The sequence below is a fragment of the Puma concolor genome, chromosome A1, assembly GCF_028749965.1.
Source record: "Puma concolor isolate L17-30 chromosome A1, mPumCon1.1.hap2, whole genome shotgun sequence".
Taxonomy (NCBI): Eukaryota; Metazoa; Chordata; class Mammalia; order Carnivora; family Felidae; genus Puma; species Puma concolor.
Window position 1 is genome coordinate 223,000,165 of NC_141667.1, and position 24,029 is coordinate 223,024,193.

At 42.7% G+C, this 24,029-nt stretch overlaps 1 protein-coding gene and 1 pseudogene across 3 annotated transcripts in view; both read left to right on the forward strand.

The window, feature by feature from the left end:
* The window catches only part of THSD1 (thrombospondin type 1 domain containing 1), a 28,878-nt gene extending 5,749 nt beyond the window's left edge, over positions 1–23,129 (forward strand). For 2 of the 3 annotated variants that reach the window (XM_025924828.2, XM_086712916.1), the window contains exons 3-5: positions 1,954–2,919; positions 14,411–14,569; positions 21,500–23,129. In XM_025924828.2, coding sequence (XP_025780613.2) covers positions 1,954–2,919; positions 14,411–14,569; positions 21,500–22,872 — 2,498 coding nt within the window. In that variant the 3' untranslated portion in view covers positions 22,873–23,129. The remainder of the gene's footprint in view (positions 1–1,953; positions 2,920–14,410; positions 14,570–21,499) is intronic. The other variant, XM_025924829.2, reaches the window with a different exon arrangement.
* Positions 20,873–20,973, forward strand: LOC112861819 (U6 spliceosomal RNA; annotated as a pseudogene).
* Positions 23,130–24,029: the final 900 nt, after the last annotated feature.

Genomic DNA, 24,029 nt, shown 5'->3' on the forward strand with positions numbered 1-24,029 from the left:
AAAAAAACAACAAAACCTTCATTCTATTATGGTTTTCAAGCAAGTGTTGATCAAGCATTCCAGTCTATCCAAGTTTTATATATTTGATTTCATCTCATCTCAAATAAGAAATGTGTAAAGCACTGAGCTGTTTAAAAAGGAAAAACAGGGGCATGTGGGGGGCTCAGTCGTTAAGCGTCCGACATTGATTCAGGTCCCGATCTCACGGCTCATGTTCGTGAGATGCGGTTTGAGACTCGCATCCAGTCTCTGTGCTGACAGCTCAGAGCCTGGAGCCTGCTTAGATTCTGTGTCTCCCTCTCTCTGTGCCAGTACCCTGCTCATGCTCTGACTCTGTCTCTCTCTTTCACAAAAATAAATAAATAAACGTTCAAAAAAACACAAAAAAAAACCCTCTATGTGCCAATATATTCACGTACTGATTCTCATGATCATTAACCGAATACACGTGAGGGTATATTTAAAGACCACCAGCCCAGATAACACTTTGATGGCCTTTGGACATATATGATATGTATGCCATGATATGTGTATATTATGTATGTATAAGATAATCACAATAAGAATAATAAATTCATGCTCACACATGTTATTTTTCAAGCCAAAAGAACCCTGGAGTGCCTTAAATCTAGAATTGTTTCTTACCCTAGCCATGGGCCCGCTGATTGTTGCCCTGCCAAATGCTGTCTCCTTTGATATGTATTTGGATAGGATTCAAAATAGAAACAAGGATTCCTGTGTGTCTGTGTCCACTCTTTACTTGAGCTGCTCTGATGGGTTTCTTTTTTAAAAAGATACGATTGATCTTAACTGAGTGATAGTTGTGGGCTAGCAGTCATCTATCACATCGAGGCTAGCAATGGTTACTGTGATGTCACTAAAATTGCCGAGAAGCCTGGCTATTTCATAAACATTCGCTCTATCCCTTGGATGACCTGTGCAGAAGAAAGTGTCAGCAATTCTTATTCATCTAAAAATTTCTGCTTCATACGAACCAAGGGCACTGGTTCCTTTACTAGTGGAAATGCTTAAGTACTTGGCTTGAATATCAGAAAATAACTTGGAAGCATATTTATGTCTTCCATTTTAAGTCATCTACAGCCGTCTGTATTGCATCATGCAAATCAAGTTTTCTCACTTTACTGTTTATCCATTTCCCCCAAATACCTAGACACCAGACTATGATTTATCAAAACAAAACACAACAAAACTCAACTGAGTGAATTTGAAGATCTAATTGGCTTTATGAAGCAATTCCTGAATCAGGCAGCGTCCCATCTAGCAAGTAGCGATGGTCCTAAAAGTTGCACAAAATGGAAGGTTTTTATGGGAAGGAGGGTGGGGCAAGAAGTTATTAGCAAAAGAACAGAAGGGATTATTTTCAGGCCAAGATGTCTTTTTTGCGGGGGGGGGGGGGGGGGAGTTGGGTGTCTTTAGCAGGTATTTTTTATCATGGAGATAACCTCTCTAGTGCAAGAAATTTCAGATTCCCAGATTCAACCCAGGTAGGTTGAAACTATGAAGTCTGGGTTTGCCATCCTGGGGGGCAAATGTCTCCATGTAGGGCTTTCCCCCCCCCCCTTTTCTTTTTAACAAATTAAAATGAGAAAAGTAAGGTATTGGATTTACATCTTGAGAATGATCAATTGTTACTCTCGCTTTATAGATTTTCATTGCAGATGTGTTGCTTTGCTGAATGCAGTGAATTCAGGGTATTTATCTCTAATTCCTTGTTTTAAGCATAACCATGAAAGAGGATGAACGTGCAGAGCCACTTTAGAATGAAAACAGTGCAGGTGCCCAACTAACAGAATCCGCACTCAGCATCACTCAACGCACCCTTTGGCTGAGTTTCACACTTCTCTTATGTTTAAAGTGCTGCTTTCTTTCATGTCTCCAACAGTGCTGCTCAAAGATCCCTTTGTAAAACCAATTCTCACCATTTCATTTCAGTTCTTGCAGAAGCTGAATACCTCCTCTTGGGAAAGCCCGGCCATGTAGCACTAAGCAACAATACAGTATCGGTGGGTTTCCAGTATGTCAGTGGGGCTAATGGGACGCTGAGGAATGTATCTATCCTGTTGTTGGAGGCCAACACCAATCAGACTGTTACCACCAAATACCTCCTGACCAACCAGTCCTGGGGAACACTGGAGTTCGAATGCTTCTACTTCAAGGAGGCGGGGGACTACTGGTTCACCATGACTCCAGAAGCGGCAGACAACAGCACTCCAGTCCACCTGTGGGAGCAAAGTGCCTTTCTCAAGGTGGAATGGCCTGTCTTTCATGTTGACCTGAATAGGACATCCAGGGCAGCAGAAGGCACCTTCCAGGTGGGCCTTTTTACCAGTCAACCACTGTGCTCATTCCCTGCGGACCAACCTGACATCTTGGTGGATGTCATCTTTACCAACAGTCTTCCCGAGGCAAGAACGAGTCCAGGACAGCCGCTGGAGATAAGAACCAGCAAGAGGACACAACTCTCTCAAGGTCAGTGGGTTGAGTTTGGCTGTGCACCCGTGGGGCCGGAAGCCTACGTCACTGTGGTGCTGAAGCTGCTCGGCCAAGACTCGGTCATTACCTCCACGGGACCCATTGACCTGGCCCAGAAATTTGGATACAAACTGGTGACGGTGCCGGAACTCACGTGTGAGTCGGCAGTGGAGGTGATGGTGCTGCCTCCCCCGTGCGTCTTCGTCCAGGGAGTGATCGGGGTCTTCAAGGAGGCCCCCAGACGCCCTGGGGAAGGGACCATTCGGCTGGCTGAAAACAGCCTGACCTTGGGAGAGAGGAGAACAGTATTCAACTGCACTTTGTTTGACATGGGGAGGAATAAATACTGCTTTGACTTTGGCGTTTCAAGCAGAAGCCATTTTTCCACAAAGGAGAGGGAGTGCATGCTAATCCAGAGAAACATAGGTTCGTATTGAGATTTTGTTTTTAAGTTTATTTATTTATTTTGAGAGAGAGCACGCGCGCACAAGGTGCAGAGGGGCAGGGGGAGAGAGAGAGAGAGAGAGAGAGAGAGAGAGTTCCAAGCAGGCTCTGCACTGTCAGCACGGAGCCTGATGTGGGGCTTGAACTCACAAACCACAAGATCATGACCTGAGCTGAAGTCTGTTGCTTAACCGAAAGGGCCGCCTAGGCTGGTTGGTATTGAGATTTCAAAACATTTTTAACCAAACTGGTGCATTCATGCAGTGAAAATTATTATTTTGAATTTAGGTGAGCTGTACCATCGTTGTTATGGTTCCCTTCTCATAATGTCGCAAATGGCATTGTCCATCCTTATCTGAAAAACTAGGAGTAATGATAAGCAGACCCAGCTCCCTGCTTACCTCTCTAGGTCTCAGTTTCCCCATTAGTAAAACAGGGATAATAATGGTTTCTGCCTCAGAGTTGTGAGAATTCAGTGAAATACATGTGCACGGTTCTCCGCATTGTGCCTGGCATATAGGGACCAGGTGCTTCCAATAAACCTTAGCTGCTGTGCATTATAGTTAAAAAAGTTCTATTATTACATCATATAGCAAATCCGTGGCAGGTAAGAGCAGAATTCAAAGCTAAATCTCAAATTGTATGTAGTTAACTTCTGGCTTCCTCTAGCGGATCATGTCTCTTTCCTGTTACATCTTTCATTTACAGGAATGAGTTTCTTTAGAAGTGAGATTTCAAAGCGAGATTTCCCAACAAAAGTTCAGATTCTCAATTCTTTGCATAATGCCCTACCTAATCACAAAGAAGTGGGGTTATTACCATTCCATCCATGCCCCATGCTCCTCTTTGCATTTCTTTTCCTTTTCCTGGGTGCAGGCCTGGTCTTGGCGAGAGAATCATGCGGCAGGGATTGTCCCGTTTGCTTACGTCTTCATCCCCGCTGAGCTCCATGCACCCTGAGGGCCCAAGCGTCTGTCTTTGGAACCCCAAGTGTTTCTTGCTCCAAATTCACCCACTTTCTCTCCTTGGAAGCTCATTGCCTTTGACTTTCTCTGCACCCTGTGGTCACTTCTCTGCTTGCACTCACCTCTCTGTCCAGCCTAGATTCTATGGCCCGTTTCATCTCTCTCCTACCAATACCCTAAACTCCTGTGCCGTGTTATCCTTCTGATGCACGAATCCAGCTGCCTGCCCACTGCATGGAGGCTGGATGAGGTCACACCCGGGAGACAGGGGCACTGGGAGTGGGTTGCACCTCCCTCCTCAGCCGGGCCCACCATGCTACCCTGGCCAGCGCTGCTCCTGTTCTCTAGAACACCGCCCCCGCAGACCTCAACCCCTGCCCCATGGCTGACTCTCAGAGCTGAGTTTGTCTCCTGCCACACAGGGCAGCTGGCAGCCATCTGGTACGAGCCACCTCACCCTCCCACTAAAATATCTGTGCGCCTGCAGCCATCGGTCCTCCTTTGTCACCACCATGGAAGAAGTGTCACTCCTCCAGTGCGAGGTCAACCTTGCCCTCTGCTGTGGACCCCAGTGTCTTTGCTCATATCAGGAATCCTCTGTTAATCCTGATGCCCTCTCCCTCTTCTGTCTCTAACTGTCCCTTGATGGGCTTCTCCCCAACAGCTCTGAAATATGCTTAATTCTCTTATCTAAAAATACAGCCAACACCACCCCTCATCCCCTGGTTCTCCCCCACATAATACCGTCTTTCTCTCTCCTTCCTTTTATAGCCCAGGTTCTTGAAAAAGTCACCTATACACTGCGGTGTATTTCCTCACCTCACGTGCACTTTTCAGCCCACGTCTAAGCCACACTCCTCCCCTGAAAGTGCTCTCACTAAAGCAGCCAGTGGATGACTTCCAAGGTCCCAAAACCCAGGGGCGCTTTGCAGCCTGTGTCTTCATTGACCTTGATTCCGTGACCTCACACTCGCCTCGCTTACCTCCCACCTGCCTGGCTGTTCCTTCATGGTCTCCTTCGCCTGCCAGTTCTGCCACCTGGTCTCATCCATTAACTATTGGACTTCCTCGCCTTTTTTTTTTTTTTTTTTTTTAATGTTTATTTTTGAGAGACAGAGCGTGAGTGGGGGAGAGGCAGAGAGAGAGACACACAGAATCCGAAGGAGGCTCCACTCTGAGCTGTCAGGAGAGAATCCGATGGGGGGCTCGAACTCATAAACCGTGAGATCATGACCCGAGCCAAAGTCGGACACTTAACCGACTGAGCCACCCAGGCGCCCCTGGACTTCTGCGCCTTATACTATTTACACACCCACTAGGTGATTACCATCCTGATGCCAGTGACTCCAGACTGGCATCCCTGCCCTGCATCTAAGTGCTGCTGCACAGCTGTCACCCCTCACGGGTCTCCCATCTCTCTCAAAAGCCACATACCTAGAATTCGACTCATCATCTTACCCCCTAAACCTGCTCCTCGGTAAGGCCTCCGCCACCCCTTTCATTGTTCAGACCAGAAGCCCAGGAGTTTTCCGCTTCTCCTTCACCTCCTATAAGTAATAAATCACTAAGTCCTATGAGTTTTGTCTCCTCGGTGTCTGAATCTCTCCACGTCTCCCCAGTTCTGCGGATACCACTTGGTTTAAACCTCTGTCATCCCTTAGCTAACCTATTGCAACAGATTCCTAATCGATTCCAGCTCCCTCCGCTGTCCACTTCGTTCTCTCACTGCAGCCAGAGAGATTATGTAAAACTCAGGTCTGCTGAGGTTGTTCCCCCGCTTAAAATCAAACTGTCAGTCACCTCACTGGATATGAGGATGAGAATCCACAGGGCCCTCTGTGGCCGGGCTGCCCAACCCACAGTCACCATCCCTGGGCGGGAGCCTCCTCCCACTTTCACCTGGTTGACGTTAACCTGTCTCCCAAGTCCTCACTTGGGTCACTCTTCCTTGACCCCACACTTGCTAAATTCCCTTGCCGTAAGTTGGCATGGCATCCTTCATTCCTCTTTCATGGCATTGATCATTTCTGTCGTGGTTTGTTCAGTGTCTTTCTCCCCCTGCCCTCAGCCTTATGCCCACCCTCACTCTCATGGGGGAAGCTCATTTGGTGGGAAAAGCCAACTTGCGCTGCCATGAAGCTATTTATGATATTTATTTGGCCCACTTAGTAGGCCTGGCACTTTAATAGCTGTTCAATACATGTTTTATTCAAGTGAAAATTGAATGCAAATGTGGCCGGTCCAGATATTAGCATAGAAAAATTATATTCAGCTAATTTAATCATTCAAGCTACACTTGCCTTTTCAAAAGAAGTTAAGAGGAAAAAAAAGTCTAATTGAATTTAGTGGAAACAAACCAAGGGATATAAAGACATTTGAGCCATTTGATTAAAAACACTGGGAGCAGGAGGTCTACCTTGTGGTTCTCCCAGCCGTTGGGGTTCCCGCTGATTCTTCTGCTCGTTTAAAGACTGAGTTTTCCCCACAGCAGCAGGGAGAAGACACTGGAGAGGGCAGAAGGAAGGAGACTCCGGCTAATCACTGACATTTATGCTAGTAATGGGGACCTCAGTGCCTTCCCTGGTTTTAGTATAAAAAATGTATGACTGAATCGAGTTCTCTTCTTTTCATTTTCCACTTAAAATTGGCAGCTGACTTTTTTTTTTTTTTTTTTTTTTTTTTGCTAAATGGTATCATTTAGGGACCCCATTGAACCCGCCATGACTTGTGTGAGCTGCTGCCTCCACTGAATTTCTTACTAGTTCCTTTGAACAATGGAGTAATGTGTTTGACATGTCTGTCTCTTTTTCCAAATATATCTTCAGACCTGAAGATAGTAAGTAAATAACAGTTTACAGGAAATGCAAAATAGATGTGCTGCATTTAACCAAAAATTATTCATGGTCTTCATTAATCCTACTTGGTGTGAATGTTCATATTTTTCTCTGCAGAAATGTTAATGTGTTTGGCTATGGGATGCTGCCTGAGATCCTGGTAGGGGAGTGTTAGTAATCTTGGCATAGCACTGTAATAACTTACAAAAATAAGTTGAGAAATCCTAAATGCTGAGCACATCTGCCCAGCATCCCGTTTCAGACAGGAGTATATAAATTTAGGGTAAAAGTTGATAATGAATATGATAGAGGATATGAAGTCATAGTCACATAACTTTTTTTAACTTAGGTTTTTTTTTTTTGATAAATAAAAAGTGTATATATTTATAGTTTCCTTGATAATTTAATTTTTAGGCCATCTTCTTGTTTCTGAGATTAAATGGTATGGTTTTTCTTTCATAATGACTGAACAAGAGCTTTTTACCAAGGACAGAACTATCAACCCTGCCAGTTCCTTCCTGTTTGCACGTTGTGCATTATCTTTAATTCTCCGCCAGAATCTTTTTTAAGCTACTTGTCCACTTTGGGAGTTAGTTTACCTAAAGCTAGAAAATACAGTTGTAAAAATTCATGTAAGTAGACCCCTAGATGCTGCACTACTCCATATTCTTTGAAAGTGAATGAATCTGTAAATCCTTCCAAGAATAAACTCTTCTTTTGGGATTCCTTAGGAATATCCTGTAGGATATCTGACATCCTGTGTGCGATCATCTGACATAATAAAGCTAATGTTTATATAGTGATTACTTTGTAACCAGGCACTGTTCTGAGTGATTTATAAATATTAACCTGTTTAATCTTCATAACAACCCTATTAGTTAGGCTTATAATTTTGTCAATTTTATAGGTGAAGAAATAGAAGCACAAAATAAGTAACTTGCCTGAGCTCAATTGGTGGTTAAGTGTCTTAACCACTACTGATGGTTGACTGGTTTTTACCATTATTCTTCACTGCCTCCCATATAATCAACTGTCAATTCATGTATTAAATAATGTAAAATGTTTAAATTGAAAAAAGTTATACTATTTTCTCATCTCACTGGTTTGTCTGGTGCTGTCCACCCGTCTTGAAACACACATAACCCACTTTGGAACCCACAAGCATGATTTGGCCAATATAAATGAGCCTTGTTCTGTGCACAGAAAGTCTGAACTGCTTATCCAGGTGCCTTTGCTCCATCTGTTGCTTTTAGTTACTCTTGTCTAGAGAACTTTCTTTTTTCTTTCTTTCTTTCTTTCTTTCTTTCTTTCTTTCTTTCTTTCTTTAAGCTAATGTCTTTTTTTTTAATGTTTATTTTTTAAATTTATTAAAGAGAGAGATAGAGCACAAGTGGGAGAGGGGCAGAGAAAGAGGGAGAAAGAAAATCCCAAGAAGGCTTTGCACTGTCATCACAGAGCCTGATGTGAGCCCATTGTGGGGCTTGAGCCCACAAACTGTGAGATCATGACCTGAGCTGAAACCAAGAGTCAGACGCTCAACTGACTGAGCCACCCAGGCGCCCCTAAAGAACTTTTTTTATAAGCGTGTTTTGTTTAGTTGCTTTAGTTTCTTGAGCAAAATGTCTTCCAGTTGTGACTATTTCATGGGCTGTATTCTTTCAGATAGTCTTGAGGGGTGGAAACAAATTTCCCTTTTCCTATTCCAGACAAATTTTGCTCATTCAGAATTAATATCCTCTATAGTAGCCTGAAAGGTATTTATGCTGGCCAAACAGGTTTGTTATGTAGTGTGAGTGCATGTATGGACATCTAACCAGGACAAAACAAAACAGCTTTCATTCATGAAAAGTATTTGAAATATTGATCATCTTGCTCTTTATTTCTAAAACACGAACTACATTTATCTAATGACTTTTCATTTAGCCTAGTATTTCCCTCAAAGTTATTGGTAGAAATCTTCAGGGAACAGACAGAATTACTTAAAGCATTAAAAATTTTTGCCTGACTAAATTTGTTAATTGCTTTGGTTGATTTCCTATGTTCCTGTTTGATTAATGTGGCTTAAAATTAAAGGAGATAAGATGTAGCCTAAATGTTTACTTTTTGTTGATTGTCCTACAAACCATGATTTTACTTCCAAGGGAAAGAGACACAACATTTCAAAATGAAAATTGTTTTTATATAATTTATTGTCAAATTGGTTTCCATACAACACCCAGTGCTCATCCCAACAAGTGCCCTCCTCAATGCTCATCACCCACTTTCCCCTCTCCCCCACCCCATCATCCCTCAGTTCTCAGTATCCAAGAGTCTCTTGTGGTTTGCCTCCCTCCCTGTCTTGTGATTTGCCTTTTTTTTCCCCCCTCTTCCCCTCCCCCATGGTCTTCGGTTAAGTTTCTCAAGATCCACAGATGAGTGAAGTGAAAACATATGGTATTTGTCTTTCTCTGTCTGGCTTATTTCACTTAACATAATACCCTCCAGTTCCATCCATGTTGCTGCAAATGGCCAGATTTCATTCTTTCTCATTGCCAAGTAGTATTCCATTGTATATATAAACCACATGTTCTTTATCCATTTGTCAATTGATGGACAGACATTTAGGCTCTTTCCATAATTTGGCTATTGTTGAAAGTGCTTCTATAAACATGAAATTTTTGACAATAATATTCATGCTTTTATTAAAACTTTGATTTTTTTTTTCCTGGCCACTACTAGTGGAATTTTTGTTTTTAGTTTGACAAATAACTTTATATATTAAATAAATTATATTCATGTAAAGTAAATGAGAGTTTACAAAAAGATTATTAGCATTTGTAATTCTACCTTTTGTGGTCTTAAATATGAGCATAAGAGAAGGATAAACTATGCACTGACTTAATTTTCAGTTTAGATTTCTCAGTAGTGGAATTCCCAGTTGATTTTTCAAAAATAAATCACCATACTTTAATTCAAAGAGAGTTTAATATGAGAGTCCCAAAGCTTTGCAGGCACGAGGGGCTTAGTGTCTGAATAGCTCTGTAGCTTAAGGACAAAGCTGGCTTATTGTTCTTCCATTTGAGGAGCTGCAGTGTAATCTGGAGACACAGAACCAATATTGTGTTCAGTTGGACCTCTGGATGGAACATAATTACCACACCTCAGTTGATGTTGGTCCAGGGTTGTGGTTTGTAATGCTCCCACTCTTGTGAAAATCCCAGAGACTTTTAATTGCTTTAAAGAGCTCATACTCCATGACTCATTTCAAAGATTGCACCACTTGGATTACCTGAGAATGTATCTGCCCTATGTGTTCTTATGTTTTCCTAGTGCTTTATATACCTGTGAATGTATTGAACTTTTGTCCATAAATGATGAAGAAAGACTTTTATGCAGAGGGTGTTTTGGTGCCCAGGGTTGGTATGACCTGGGTCTTGAGGTTGGATGGGTACTGATAGAGAAGGGTCTTAGAACAATTTTTTGTGGGAGACTACTTAATTATTCTATCTGGCAGTGATTACATAGATGCTTGGAAGAGATGCTTGCATGTGTCAGTCATTAAACTGTTCTGGGAATATTTGGTATGAATTTGAAGCTCTGGTGGTAGGTGCACCCCCATTTAAGATTGTTAAGACTCCTTTCTAGATTAACCGTTTTATCATTATGTAATAATGTCCCTCTTATTCCTGGTAGTATCCCTTGTTCTGCAGTCTACCTTGTCTGATGCTAATATCGTTACTCCAGTTTTCGGTTAATGAATGTTCATGGGTTTAACTTCTCCCAACTGTTAATATTTAACCTATTTATGTATTTAATATTTAAAGTAAGTTTTTTAGTGAAAAAAAAATTTTTTTTTTTAAATTTTTTTTTTCCAACGTTTTTATTTATTTTTGGGACAGAGAGAGACAGAGCATGAACAGGGGAGGGGCAGAGAGAGAGGGAGACACAGAATCGGAAACAGGCTCCAGGCTCTGAGCCATCAGCCCAGAGCCCGACGCGGGGCTCGAACTCACGGTCCGCGAGATCGTGACCTGGCTGAAGCCGGACGCTTAACCGACTGCGCCACCCAGGCGCCCCAAAATTTTTAACTGAGTATAGTTGACACACAATGTTACCTAGTTTCAGGTGTACAACATAGTGATTCAACTTCTCTATATGTTATGCTTAGCTCAACACAAGTGTGACTACCATTTGTCACAATATGATGCTATTACAATGTCTTTGACTATTTTCTCTGTGTTGTGCCTTTTATTCCTATGACTTACTCATTTCTTCACTGGAAGCCTGTATTTCTCTCTTCCCTTCATCCATTTTTCCCATCTCATCACCCCCTTCCTTCTGGCAACCATCAGGTTGTTTCTGTATTTATACATCTAGTTCTGCTTTTTGTTTGTTTATTCATTTGTTTTTTAGATTCCACATATGAGTGAAATCATATAGTGTTTATTTTTCCCAGTCTGACTTATTTCACTTAGCATAATTCCCTATAGGTCCATCCTTTTTTGCCCTATAGATCTCATCCTTTTTTGTGGATGAGTATTATTCCTGTGTGTGTGTGTGTGTGTGTGTGTGTGTGTGTGTGTGTGTGTGTGTACCTACCTTACATCTTTTTTATCCATTCATCTATCAATGGACACTTTGGTTACTTCCATATCTTGGGTATTGTAAATAATGCTGCAGTAAACATTGGAATGCATATATCTTTTTGAATTAGTGTTTTAAGTGAGTTTATTTTAAGTAACATATAGTTAGGTCATGCTTTTTTACCCAATCTCACAATCTCTATCTTTTAAGAGGTGTGTTTAGATTATTTATATTTAGTGTAACCATTATTTGGTTAGATTAAGATCTGTCATCTTGGTAGTTTTCTGTTTCTTCTGTTCTTTGTTTCTTTTTCCTCATTTCTGCCTTCTTTTGTGTTAATTGAATATTTTTTATGAGTTAGTTTAACCACACTATTGGTTTACTGTTTATACCTTAAAATGTTTTTTGTGGTTGTCCTGGAGTTTACAATATATATCTTTAATTATTCTTGATCTACCTTTGAGTAATAATGTTTTGCTTCACATGTAGCATAAGGACCTAATTAATAGTACACTCCCAATTCATTACTCCCATTCTTTGTGTGATTATTGTCATACATTTTACTTTATATATGCTCTGAATACATAGTACTATTATTCTTTAGCAGTTATAGTTTAGAGCATTTAAAAATAAGAAAAAATGAGTTTTATTTTTACCTTTATAAATGCCATTTCCAGCACTTTTCAGTTCTTTGTACAGACACAATTTTTTTTCTGGTATCATATTCCTTCTGCCTGAAGGATTTTCTATTAACATTTCTTGTAGTGAGGGTCTGCTGGTAATTAATTTTATTGATTTTTGTTTGTCTAAATCTTTATTTCTCCTTAATTTTTGGAAGAATTTTGGATCGGTCTTTTTTTTTTTTCTTTCATTTCTTTAGAGATACTACTCCACTATCCTTGGATTACACGACAAGAAGTCTGCTCAATTTCTCATCTTTATTCTTCCACATACAATGTGTTTGCTGCTTCCACCTTCCCTCCTCCTCCCACAGCCTTAAAAGTTTTTTTTTTGTTTGTTTGTTTTTATCAGTTTAAATATAGTGTGTCTAACTTCTTTTTATTTGCTTTTTTGTATTTATTCTGCCTGATGTTTTCTGAGCATCTTGGGTAGAGCTTAGTATATGTCATTAATTTTGGAAAATTCTTGGTCATTTTTTGATTTCTTTTGGGATTCTAATAACATGAGCAAGAGATTATTTGATATTGTCCCCCAGATCTTGGATATTCCATTCTGTTTTATTCACTCTCTCTTTTTATTTTTTATTTTTTTAATTTAATTTTTTTTTATTTTTTAAAAATGTTTTATTTTCAATAGAGACAGAGACAGAGCGCAAGCAGGGGAGGGCAGAGACAGAGGGAGACACAGAATCTGAAGCAGGCTGAGCATGTCTGCACACAGCCTGACATGGGGCTCAAACCCACGAACCATGAGATCATGACCTGAGCCAAGGTCAGACACTCAAGCAACTGAGCCACCTGGGCACCCCCACTCTCTCTTTTTAATCTTTGTGTCTCAGTTTGAGTGATTTCTATTGACCTATATTAAATTTACTGTTTCTTTCCTCAGTAAGTCTACTTATGAGCATTCTAGAAGGCATTCTTCATCTTTGTTCTGTGTTTTTCATTTCTAGCATTCCATTCACCTCTTCTTAGTTTATAACTCTCTAATGAAAATTTTTATCTATTCATCTTGTTTACCTTTCCACTAAAGTCTTTCATGTTAATCATAGTATTTTAACTTCTCTCTCTGATAGTTCTAATACCTGGATCACATTTGGGTCTGGTTCTCTTGATTACTTTATTTATTGGTAGTTTTTTTCTTGCTGCTTGTGTGTCTCATAATTTTTGGTTGAAAGTTGCACATCTTATTTAGAACTGTAGACAACAATAAATAGTACTTATGTGGGGAAATGGGCATACCGTATTTTTGCTAGGCCGTTGGTGTGGGGATTGGGTCAGTGCACTAAGGAATTAAGCTGTGTTTGGGTTTGTGCTGTTGCTATGGCCATCCTCAGTACATGATAGAGTTCAGAATTTTCTAATGTTACTTTGCAGTTAGGGTAGGAGTTGGCTTGCCAGGCTTCTCCACCCTCAGCTTTAGGCTTGAGCCTGCACACAAGAGAGGTTGTCATCTGTCGCTCTTGCCCCTGCTGTAGCAGTGCGTTGTTATTAGTGATACTTGGAAATTGCTAGCATGGTGCAGGGTAGGGTTTGGGTGATGGGAGCTGGAGAGCTTTTTCTTGTTCCATTTCATCCTTAGTCTTAGATAAATGCTGTGCCCCTGAGTCTCAGGGATGGGGCCTTCTTGATCTTGCCTCTCTTCAGTGGTGGAAGCTCTCTAATAGTCTGGACTCAGTATATTTTCTGCTCCTCTTCAGGGGTGAAGGATTTCCTTCTTTTTGCATTCCTTAGCAGCATTGTGTCTCAACTGGTGCCCTTAAAGTGACAGGGCTGCTGCTTCCCCCCCAGTGGTTGAGGCTTTTGTTGGTAGAGCAGATGGGGAGGAGAATCCACATGAGGTTTGTCTTTCCCACAGTGCCACTCCTTCTATCCTCAGGCCTGAACTAAAAGGAAGGCCCTCTCTGGCCTTGCACTTACCCTCAGTCCTTCTTGTGAGCATTTGATGAGATCCACGAAGAACCTGCAAGTGGGTACAAATTCCCATAGGATATGTACTCCCAGGGAGTGCAGGATATGGCTCCCAGGGATTCTATATTCTCATGCTAGCCCACACTAGGCTTCTAGCAGTTCATATGTTTTCAGATGACTTCTTTCCACTAGCTTTTATGAGGCCTGGTATCTATCTCAGGAAGCAAGGTTTGCATCCTGTCTTGCCTTAGAGGAGGCTGTGTTTCCTTCAGTCCATTTGGTTGTCCTGTGACCTTTGCTCTCTGATGAGTTCCAAAAAGGTTACTATTTTGTAAATTATACAGCTTTCCTTTGTTTTAAGGGTGGTTACACACTCTTTCCAGCTTTCCACATCTTTGGGAATATTTTTATTTACTGACTTTTCAAGGCCTGAGATTTGAGTTTGCTGCTTCATTTGGGTACAGTTAAATTCTGATTCTCAAATGAACTAGCATTAAAAGCATGGCTAATGTCCTTGCAGAAACTTGGGGACTGTGGCAGCCGTGGAGCCAGTGTAGTGCCACGTGTGGGGATGGTGTCAGAGAGCGACGCCGCGTGTGCCTGACTTCCTTCCCCTCCAGACCTGGCTGCCCTGGAATGTCCTCGGAGACCTCCCTGTGTTCCCTGGAGGAGTGTGCTGGTAGGTATTCTTCTTTCTTCGGGAATCTCTCCACAGAGGGACTGTTGAACCTAGACCTGCCTGAAAATCACCAACCTGAGTTCAGAGGTGGACTCATTGACACTCTGTTATTGCTGCTGGCTTCACTAAGGCTATACACAGTAGTTTTTCTATGACTGGAGTAGCTGGCCAGTGAGATGGCGGGGGATTTCACACTATGGAAGACAGGGAAATGACAAGGAAATCATTTTTAAAAATACAAAAATAGGAGGGATGATCTTTTCTTCCTGAGGTATTTTTGGTTGTGCTTTTGTTTTCTTATCTATCCTTTACTTCTTCCTGCTAAAATTGTGGAAGAACATGTAAAAAATGCTTTTTCTCATCATCTCAGAGAAGCTCGAGGGGACCATATAGATGGTTATTTGTCAAAATGGGTCAAGTCACCCTGTCTTATCCCTGAATGGCCTTTCATTTCCTCTTTATTACCCCTATTCAGGAGGAGAAGGTGGGGAGATTTCTTCTTGTCATCATCTAGAGACTGGCCTTTCTGTCATCCTCTCAGCATCTTGAAGGCACTCGTGGGTGTTCAGTGAATTTTGATATGAATGGTTTATAGATGTAATGCTGACAAGCTCGGTTAGGTGTGCTTCAGCTTATGGAGTTGAATTCCATTCATTTGCTACAGGTTACAGTAATACTAATCCTTGTTCTTTCCACACACCATCTCACCTACTGATCTACAAACAGCCCCCCATTTAATTTGACAGCCTTTGCTTTGGTCCTGACCCTTAGATAAAGTCCTTCTGTCAAGTCCTGACTTTTTCCACTCTCCAATTCCAGGTTAGAAAACCATCCCTAGTTCTTTGTCCCTTAAGATTTTTTTCTGTGTTTGGATCTCAGAGCATCTTTAAGCAAAAACCACAGGCACGTGGCAACACCTTGGCCAGTGTCCCCCACATGTGATCTTACAAATTCATTTTTGCTGTCTCATTTTTCCAGCCAGACTTGTTCCCTTTATTCCAGCATCCTGAGGATGTTCTTTCTTCTGATTTTCCTCAGACTTAAGCTCTTCTGCTAGCCCTTAGCCTGCCCCTCTTCTTTCATAAGGCCTTGACCCCACTCTGAATCTGTTCTATCTCCAGTTATATTTTGTATTATTTTCTAGGCTCTATTCTCTGTCTACTCTTTCTTTATAAGTCCCCTTCACTTTCACAGCTCCTTTCTTGGGTATAAGTACCTTCAAATATATCTGTTCCTCTCAATTCTGGGATGGCATGTTGTGTTAAGATATTCTATCTAGAGTTCCATAATGAAGGAATAAATGAGTGAATGAATGGATGAACTCAATTGAATTTAAAATCAATTGTCACTGGCTTCTGTACCTTAGAAGTGACAAGATATAAATGGTTTGTTGACCATTTGCTATGTGCCAGCACTTTAAATACATTATCACACTTAATTGGGACTCTGTAGCATAGAGAGGATAACTGACCTGCCCAAGACCATAAAGCTAGAAAGCAGAGGATTAGATCTGACCCTTCTAAGCTACCTATCTTGAATACCTTGCCTTTCTGCATGGGCCAGTCTAGCTTTCTGGAAGCATCAACAACCTGGAATTAGCAATTAATTTTGAGGATATATGGAATTATTTCATGTTCTTTTGTCTTGACTCTTTAATATTGGGTGGGAACTAGAAATTTGTACTAGATTTTTGGAAAATTTGGGAACTAGAAATTATAAATTAGCAAAAAGGTCCTCAGATACATGCTTATGTGGATAAAGATGATAATTTCTTCCAAGTGTTCATCTTCGTATTCAATCTATTTCACACTCCTTGGAAATGTAAAGATCTGTTCGTAGGCTGCTTAGCATCTGGAAATCTTCACTTCAAGTGAAAGAGGGAAGCAGATGAGGCAGAGAGGGGTGAGGTCAGCAGCTCTTGGGCTTTTCTCCAGCCATGGTTTTGAAGGGAGCCAGCACAGTCAAAGATAACAGCTAAATAAAGCGACCATGATGTGCAATTGAATTGCTGCTCCCCATGGAGGTAAGCAGCCACTGTACTTGAATGGAGTGATGTCAGGAAACAAGTCTTTCATCATTCAGCCAGGTTCACTTGGTTAAGAGTTTAGTTTTATTTGGCTTTGAAGGATGTTTTTTTGTCAAGTTCTATGTTAATTTGACCATCTCGTTCAAACTTGAGAATGGGAGGATCCACTGCCATATGTCCACATTCTGTCAGGTGGGATATTGATCATTTTGCTATTACCTTTTTAATAATGAATTAATCTAACATTTATTGGATACCAGCTATGTGTAAGTTACTATGACTGGGGTTGGGAATATAGTAAAATCTTAGATTGCGAGTAACTCGTCTATGAGTGTTCCACAAGACGAGCAAACATTTCTAATAAATTTTAACTTGATAAACAAGCAATGTCTTGCAGTACGAGTAGTACATGATGCCAAATGCCACACGATCACAATTGAGCCAGTGGTTCTTGAAATTTGCTTTGATATACAAGTGCCTTGGATTACCAGCATGTTTCTGGAATGAATTATACTCGCAAACCAAGGTTTTACTGTATGAAGATAAGGCATTGTTCCTATCTGGAAGGCACTTAGGATATAGTAGCTCAGCAGACACACAGGAATAATATACAGCACAGTGTAGAGCCTACAATGAAAAAAGTATCCACGGCTTATTATGGAAGCTTTCTGGGGTGAAAATCCATGCTGGGAATAACTCCTTTGTTGGAGGTGGTGATATCTGAGCTAAAGTTTGAGAGTTGAGTAGGTGTCACTGAGGTGAACCAAGTGAGAAAGGGAATTTAGCAAGGGGAACAATGGATGAAAACATGAAAGAAGATGGCACATTAAGACAGCCAAAGAACTGAAAATAGTTTAATGTATCTAGAGCATAGTGTACCAGACGGAGTGGTAAAAATGAACCCAGACAGGTAGGTAGGAGCCAGATTCTAAGGGACTTTCAAGGTTTGGCCTGTATTTCAGAGGGATCTCTTAGCTATAGTATGGAGAATACATTGGAAGGGGTAGGAATGGCAGCAGCAAGGCCTGTTAAGTGTTTTTCAGGTGAAAAATGAAATGATGACAGTGGAGAGGCAGAGGAGGGAAGGGGTCAAAGACTCCGGATGTGGAAAGTGATGGAGAGGGAAGTATCAAGGATTAAAACCAGGATTCTAGTACTGGCAGCTTCATGGACAGCGGTGCTGTTTCCTTGAGATTGGATATATTGGATGAGACCCAGGTTCTGGGGGAAAGAGGATGAGTCTTGGGCATGTGAAAGTGAACGTGTTGATGGGACATTGGTGGAGAGAGTAGAGCTAATGGAGCCTTGCTCCAAAGTCGATGTTCTTTGCTCCAAATTAAGTGAGTACTATCGGTGAAGCCAAGAAGAGAAAAAGTTTCAGGAAGTGTTGGGAAGTAGCCAATACTGCAGTCAAGGAATATCAGGACTAAATTTTTTTGAATTTAGCTACGAGATCATTAATGACCTCAGCAGAAACTATTTCACTGAAACTAATTCTGGAGTCAGGTTGCAGGACTCAGAGGTGATGATGTGGAAGGGGTAAGTCAGCAAATATAGAGTCTTCTTTATTTAAGCTTTGCTGGGAGGACAAGGAATAAGATGGTTGTGGCAGTAGTGAGAGGGTTCTAGAAGGGTCTTTTTAAAGTGAGAGCTTAAGCATGTTTGCACGGAGCTGCATAGGGGAGAAGCTGGAGAGAATTGGTACAGAGGGTTGATCCCCCTGGAGAAGGGTGACCGAGCGCACTTGGTGGACCCACCTTTCTAGGAAGATACTTCTTCCACTCCATAGAGAAAGAAGTAAATAGAAGTGTGGCTGCTCCTAAGTCTGCATGGGAGAAGAAAATGGCAAGAGAAGCTGGGGGTGTACTTTCCAGATAGCTTCTATTTTTGTGTGAATCAGTGGCATTCTGAGGAGGAGGGTTGGTAGGGGACTTGAGAAAAGTGGTGAAACTTGTAGGGAATGAAAGAATTGAGTTGCTTAGGAGCCTGTGCTGCCCCTGCTGTGGTCAGCTGAGGTTGGGGGCTGTCGGTATGCAGAGGCACTGACCCACACAGGTGCATTATTTTCTCCACCAGTGCTCCGCACCTTGGTGCAGCAGCTGGTAATTCACGTTTTGGTTTACCCAGGGATGGACTTTTGCTGTAGATCGGGGAAAGGAGGATGGCTCAGTTATAAAGGTCAGAGAGAGGTTATTGGTAAGAGAATGGTTTATGTAGTGGATCATAAGTGTAGGGAGAGAAGTGAGGCCAGGAGTTGGCTGGCATATGGGGAGAAAATAAATGGATGAGTTGGGGAATCAGAAATTGCAGTGAGGTTGAGAAACCAGTGTAATAATATTGGCCGAGTGAGAGGAGAAGAAAATAGGCTATGAAATTGAATATTCATAAAATAGCTTGAAAATAGGCTATGAAATTGAGTATTTCAGAAGAGGAGCAGCTGCAAACAATGGTAAGGCTTTATATGTTGGATGGGCACTGACATTGCCCAGTTGGGCCTACCTGTAGGATGGTAAGGAAGACTGAGACCCAGGTGCTAGTGACTGATGGCTGCCACAAGGTTGGAGGATGGCAATGTTGAGGGGCATTAGGCGGATGGTCTGGGTAGATGGCATGGGCATCAGAAGAGTAGAAGACACCTTGGATATCACCCTTAGTAACATATTTATGGATATTTATCCTCAGACAAGGGAAACAAAAGCAAAAATAAACAATTGGGACTACAAATAAAAAGCTTTTGCTGCACAACAGAGGAAACCATCAACAACACAAAAGGGCAACCTACTGAATAGAAGATATTTGCATATATCTGATAAGGGGTGAATATCCAAAAAATATAAAGAACTGACAAAACTCAACACCAAAAAAAAAAAAAAAAAGAAAAGACAAAAACAAAAAACAACAACAAAGAATCCAATTCAAAAAGGGCAGAGGACATGAATAGACAGTTTTACAAAGAAGACGTACAGATGGCCAACAGACCCATGAGGAGATGGTCAAGATCACTCATCATCAGGGAAATACAAATAAAAACCACAATGAGATATCACCTCACAGCAGACAGAATGGCTAGTACGAAAAAGACAAGAAATAGTGTTGGTGAGGATATGGAGAAAAGAGAGCATCTTGTGCACTGTTGGTAGGAATGTAAATTGATGCAGCTACTGCAGAAATACTATGAAGGATCTTCAAAAATTAAAAAAAATAGAAATATGATATGATCTAGTAGTTCCACTACTGAGTATTTACCCAAAGAAAATGAACACTAATTCTAAAAGATACATGCACCCTATGTTTATTGCAGCAGCATTTACAATAGCCAAAATATGGAAGCAACCCAAGTGCTCATCAGTAGATGGAATGGATAAAGGAGAGGTATTAAGATAAGTGAGACAAATACCACCTGCTATCATTTATTTGTAGAATCTAAAAAACAAAACAAAAAAATTAATTCTTAAACAGAGAACAGACTGCTTGTTGCCTAAAGGAGGTGAGTGGGGCAGATGGGCAAAATAAAGAAGATTAAGAGGTACAGACTTTACAGTTATAAAATAAGTAAGTCATGGAAGTGGAAAGTACAGCATAGAGAATTTTTTTTTTTTTAAGTAGAATTTTGATCCGGAGGTGAAACAGTTGAAAATGGCAATCAGGAATGAGAAGAGTGAGGAACACTCCGTGCTGCTGGTCTTGTTTGCTTATAAACAAGTGTGCATCGCAGCTTCCACACAAAAGGGTGGGCAGGGGAAGCCGTGCCCCTCAGGAGATCCAGTCCCCTCAGGTAAGGCAAGGAAGGAGGCAAAGGGAAAGGTTCTGGATGCCGAGGAGTTTGGCTATCCCATTGGTGGGGGGGAGCAGAAAAGACAGGGAAGCAGTGGGAAAGTGGGTTATGGACATGACACACAGAGCTGGTAGCGGTAAGACTTAGGGGGGCAATGGGACAGGACAGGTGACTGGAAGCCCCTGAAGGGTGGTCAGTGACAAAGAGGTAAGAGAGGGGAGGCCCGGTGGCATTAGGTGGTCTCAGTTTCCTGGGTATTTCAGTGGCAGTACAGGCTGAGGCCCCAGCTGGTGTCTGAAGCTTGGTGAAACATTTTGATGGCCATGGGACAAAGCAGTTGGAGACGGCAGGGAAGAAAAAGATAAATCAACACCCCATGGAAGGAGGCAAGAGGAGAGGACAGCTGGAAAGAGAACAGTGAGCAGAAGAGGCTTCAACCAGGAAAGCAAGTTCTTTGACATTAGAAGGGAAACTTGAGTTGCATTACATTACCTAAAGACTTGTGCTTGTCTCCGCAGCACATGTACTAAATTGGAACCATACAGAGATTAGCATGGCCCCTGTGCAAGGATGACACACATTCGTGGAGCGTTCGCTATTGCCTAAAGACTTATTTTCACCTATTAATTTCTTCAGATATGCGAACTGAGATACAACCTACCTGAATCATTTTGCATGTCAGGTTTTAATACTTGATAGGAATTTTCTGATGTGCATCTCAAAGGTACATTTAACTATAGATATCCCGTGTTCACCTTATCTTGATCTTACCCTGACACTTTCCTTATGCTGCTGCTTTCTATGTGGAACATTTGAGACACGTGTTAGCAGGAGCCAGTGAGCCCCGAAGTCACCCCTGATTGTGGTTTATCTGCTCACCTCATTTCCGTGTGCCTTGGTGTTTTTTGTTCGTTTTGTTGTTGTTGTCGTTATTGTTTTTGTTTTTTGTTTGGGGTTTTTTTTTTGTTTGGTTTTGTTTAAGCTGCCAGCAGAGACACGTGTGTTAAGACCCGAAATCCCAGTCCTTGTTTATTTTACGTTTTTTTCTAGAACTGCTAGATAATCAGAACCTTAAAACCACGCAGAGAATCAATACCAGAGAATACATTTGCTCTCCCTTGTCTTGTAGCTTTCCAGCCATCCAGTGCATCCCCGCTTCAGCCCCAGGGTCCGGTGAAGTCCAACAACATCGTGACCGTCACTGGGATTTCCCTGTGCTTGTTCATCATCCTCGCCACCGTCCTCATCACGCTGTGGCGGAAGTTCGGCCGCACCCCGAAGTGCCGCACGCCGGCTCGACACAACTCCATCCACTCCCCCAGCTTCCGGAAGAACTCGGACGAGGAGAACATCTGCGAGCTGAGCGAGCAGCGCGGCAGCTTCTCGGACGCGGGCGACGGGCCCGCGGGGGGCCCGGGGGACGCGGGCATCCCCCTGACCTACAGGCGCAGTGTGCCCGCGGCTCCCGAGGACGACGCCTCTGGCAGCGAGAGCGTGCAGTCCAACGCCCAGAAGATCATCCCCCCGCTGTTCAGCTACCGCCTGGCCCAGCAGCAGCTGAAGGAGATGAAGAAGAAGGGCCTGACGGAAACCACCAAGGTGTACCACGTGTCTCAGAGTCCCCTGACAGACACGGCCATCGACGCCGCCGCCGTCGTGCCCCCCTTAGACGTGGAAAGCCCAGACGAAGCTGCGGCAAACAAGTTCCGGATCAAATCCCCGTTTCTGGAGCAGCCGGCGGGCGGGGCCGCGGCCAGGCCCCCCTCCAGGCCCGACCACCCGGCGTGTCAGGCCAGTTGCGCCGTCAGCCCCAGCCAGACTGTGATCCGCAAGTCAGCCACGAGGCACGTGGGCGGCAGAGGGGCGCTGCCGGAAAGGAGCCACCCCAGGGGCTCCCACTTCAGGAGGACCGCTAGTTTTCACGAAGCCAAGCAGGCCCGGCCGTTCCGGGAGAGGAGCATGTCCACCCTGACTCCACGCCAGGCCCCGGCGTACAGTTCTAGGACGCGGACCTGGGACCAGGCGGAAGACAGATTTCGGCCTCACAGTCGAGGCGCCGCCCCGTTTCCCGAGAAACCGGAAGGGGCGGGTGCAACCAGAGGTCCATTGAGCCCTGCCCCTAAGTCTTACACCTTGGGGCAGCCCGTGAGGAAACCAGACCTGGGGGACAGCCAGGCAAGCTTCGTGGTAGGAGGTGAGAGAACAGAGCCTCACAGATATCGGAGGGGACCGTCCCCCAGTCACAGGAGTGTCTCAAGGAAGCAGCCTTCCCCCACTGCCCCCAAAGACAGCTACCAGAGGGTCAGCCCCCTGAGCCCTTCTCAGGGTAGAAAAGACAAGTGTCAGAGTTTCCCAGCCCACCCTGAGTTTGCCTTCTATGATAATACGTCATTTGGCCTCACTGAGGCTGAGCAGAGGATGCTGGACCTCCCGGGCTATTTTGGGTCAAATGAAGAGGATGAAACCACAAGTACTCTCAGTGTGGAGAAGTTAGTCATCTAGACCCACATCAGCCTGAGACTGCATACAGCTGGGGTCCTTTGCCCAGCTCCTGGTATCAGCTGCTCACAGAGCTCTACGGACTGTTTTGTATAGTTGTCTGTACATTAGGATTGGGTGGGGAGGGAGTAACTCAAGTGTGTGCATGTGTTTTAATTCATAAGGAAGAAGTTACTTATCTTGAACGTTTCCCTTTGTTACCCTAGTTCTATTGGTTTATTACTAATAACCACAATAATAAAATTTAAACAAGAGTGAAATAGGGCTTGGTCTCTCATGTGGATGTGAAAGGACAAGATGTGACTTGTAAGTATTAAGTGCTTTGAACACTTCGTTGGCAGTGTCGGACATGAAGTAAATTTGGAAGTCTCAACTATAATAAGGGCTGGAACAAAGCTAACTTTGTTTATTAAGTTGTAAATAACAATATGACTCCTACAGGGGCAGTACTGAATGAGTTTCATGTTTGGCAGATCAAGTCAATTTTGACTGGTATGTACTAGACTACCTAGAAAATGCTGATGCCACAAGATATTTCAGAAGAACCTTTCATGCTAGAGTTGGGTGATATCTTAATGTTTTTTATGCAACAAAGAGTCCTGGTGACTTGACACAAATTAGGTGAGTTGATTCTGCTTTGGATAAATAATATAAGAAGCTGATTGTTCAGGTAGTCAAATGAAGACCTATTCATATACTCATTGTTCGGAGCAAAGAGTATACATTTTAGAAAGGAAAGTATTGTCTCCTGAGAGAGTATCATCTAGAACATGGGTAGTGAATGCTGATAAGGACGCTGACTGGCATTAAGGTTCTGACCGTGTGTGCCTGGACCAGACTGGCAGCCAAGACCCCAGAGGGTGTCCTTCTGAAACCAGTGTGTATATGTTTCTAAAGATGACTTTATCATGTTACTCAGAAAGTATGTGAATTAATCTCAGGTATACGGGAAGCAGGTAGACTAGACTGTTTTTAGTGCTGAAGTTTTTTAATTGGAAGAACGAAGTAAAGGAAGTAGAAAAAATAAGTCTTTTAGAAATAAATCTTTTGTTTTCTGGTTCAATCTGCCTACCACCCTTTTCAGGTGAAGAATGGGAGGCTCAGGGAAGGGAATTAACTCTTGCAGGATTAGATGGACAGAGACTCCTATTTTTATTCTA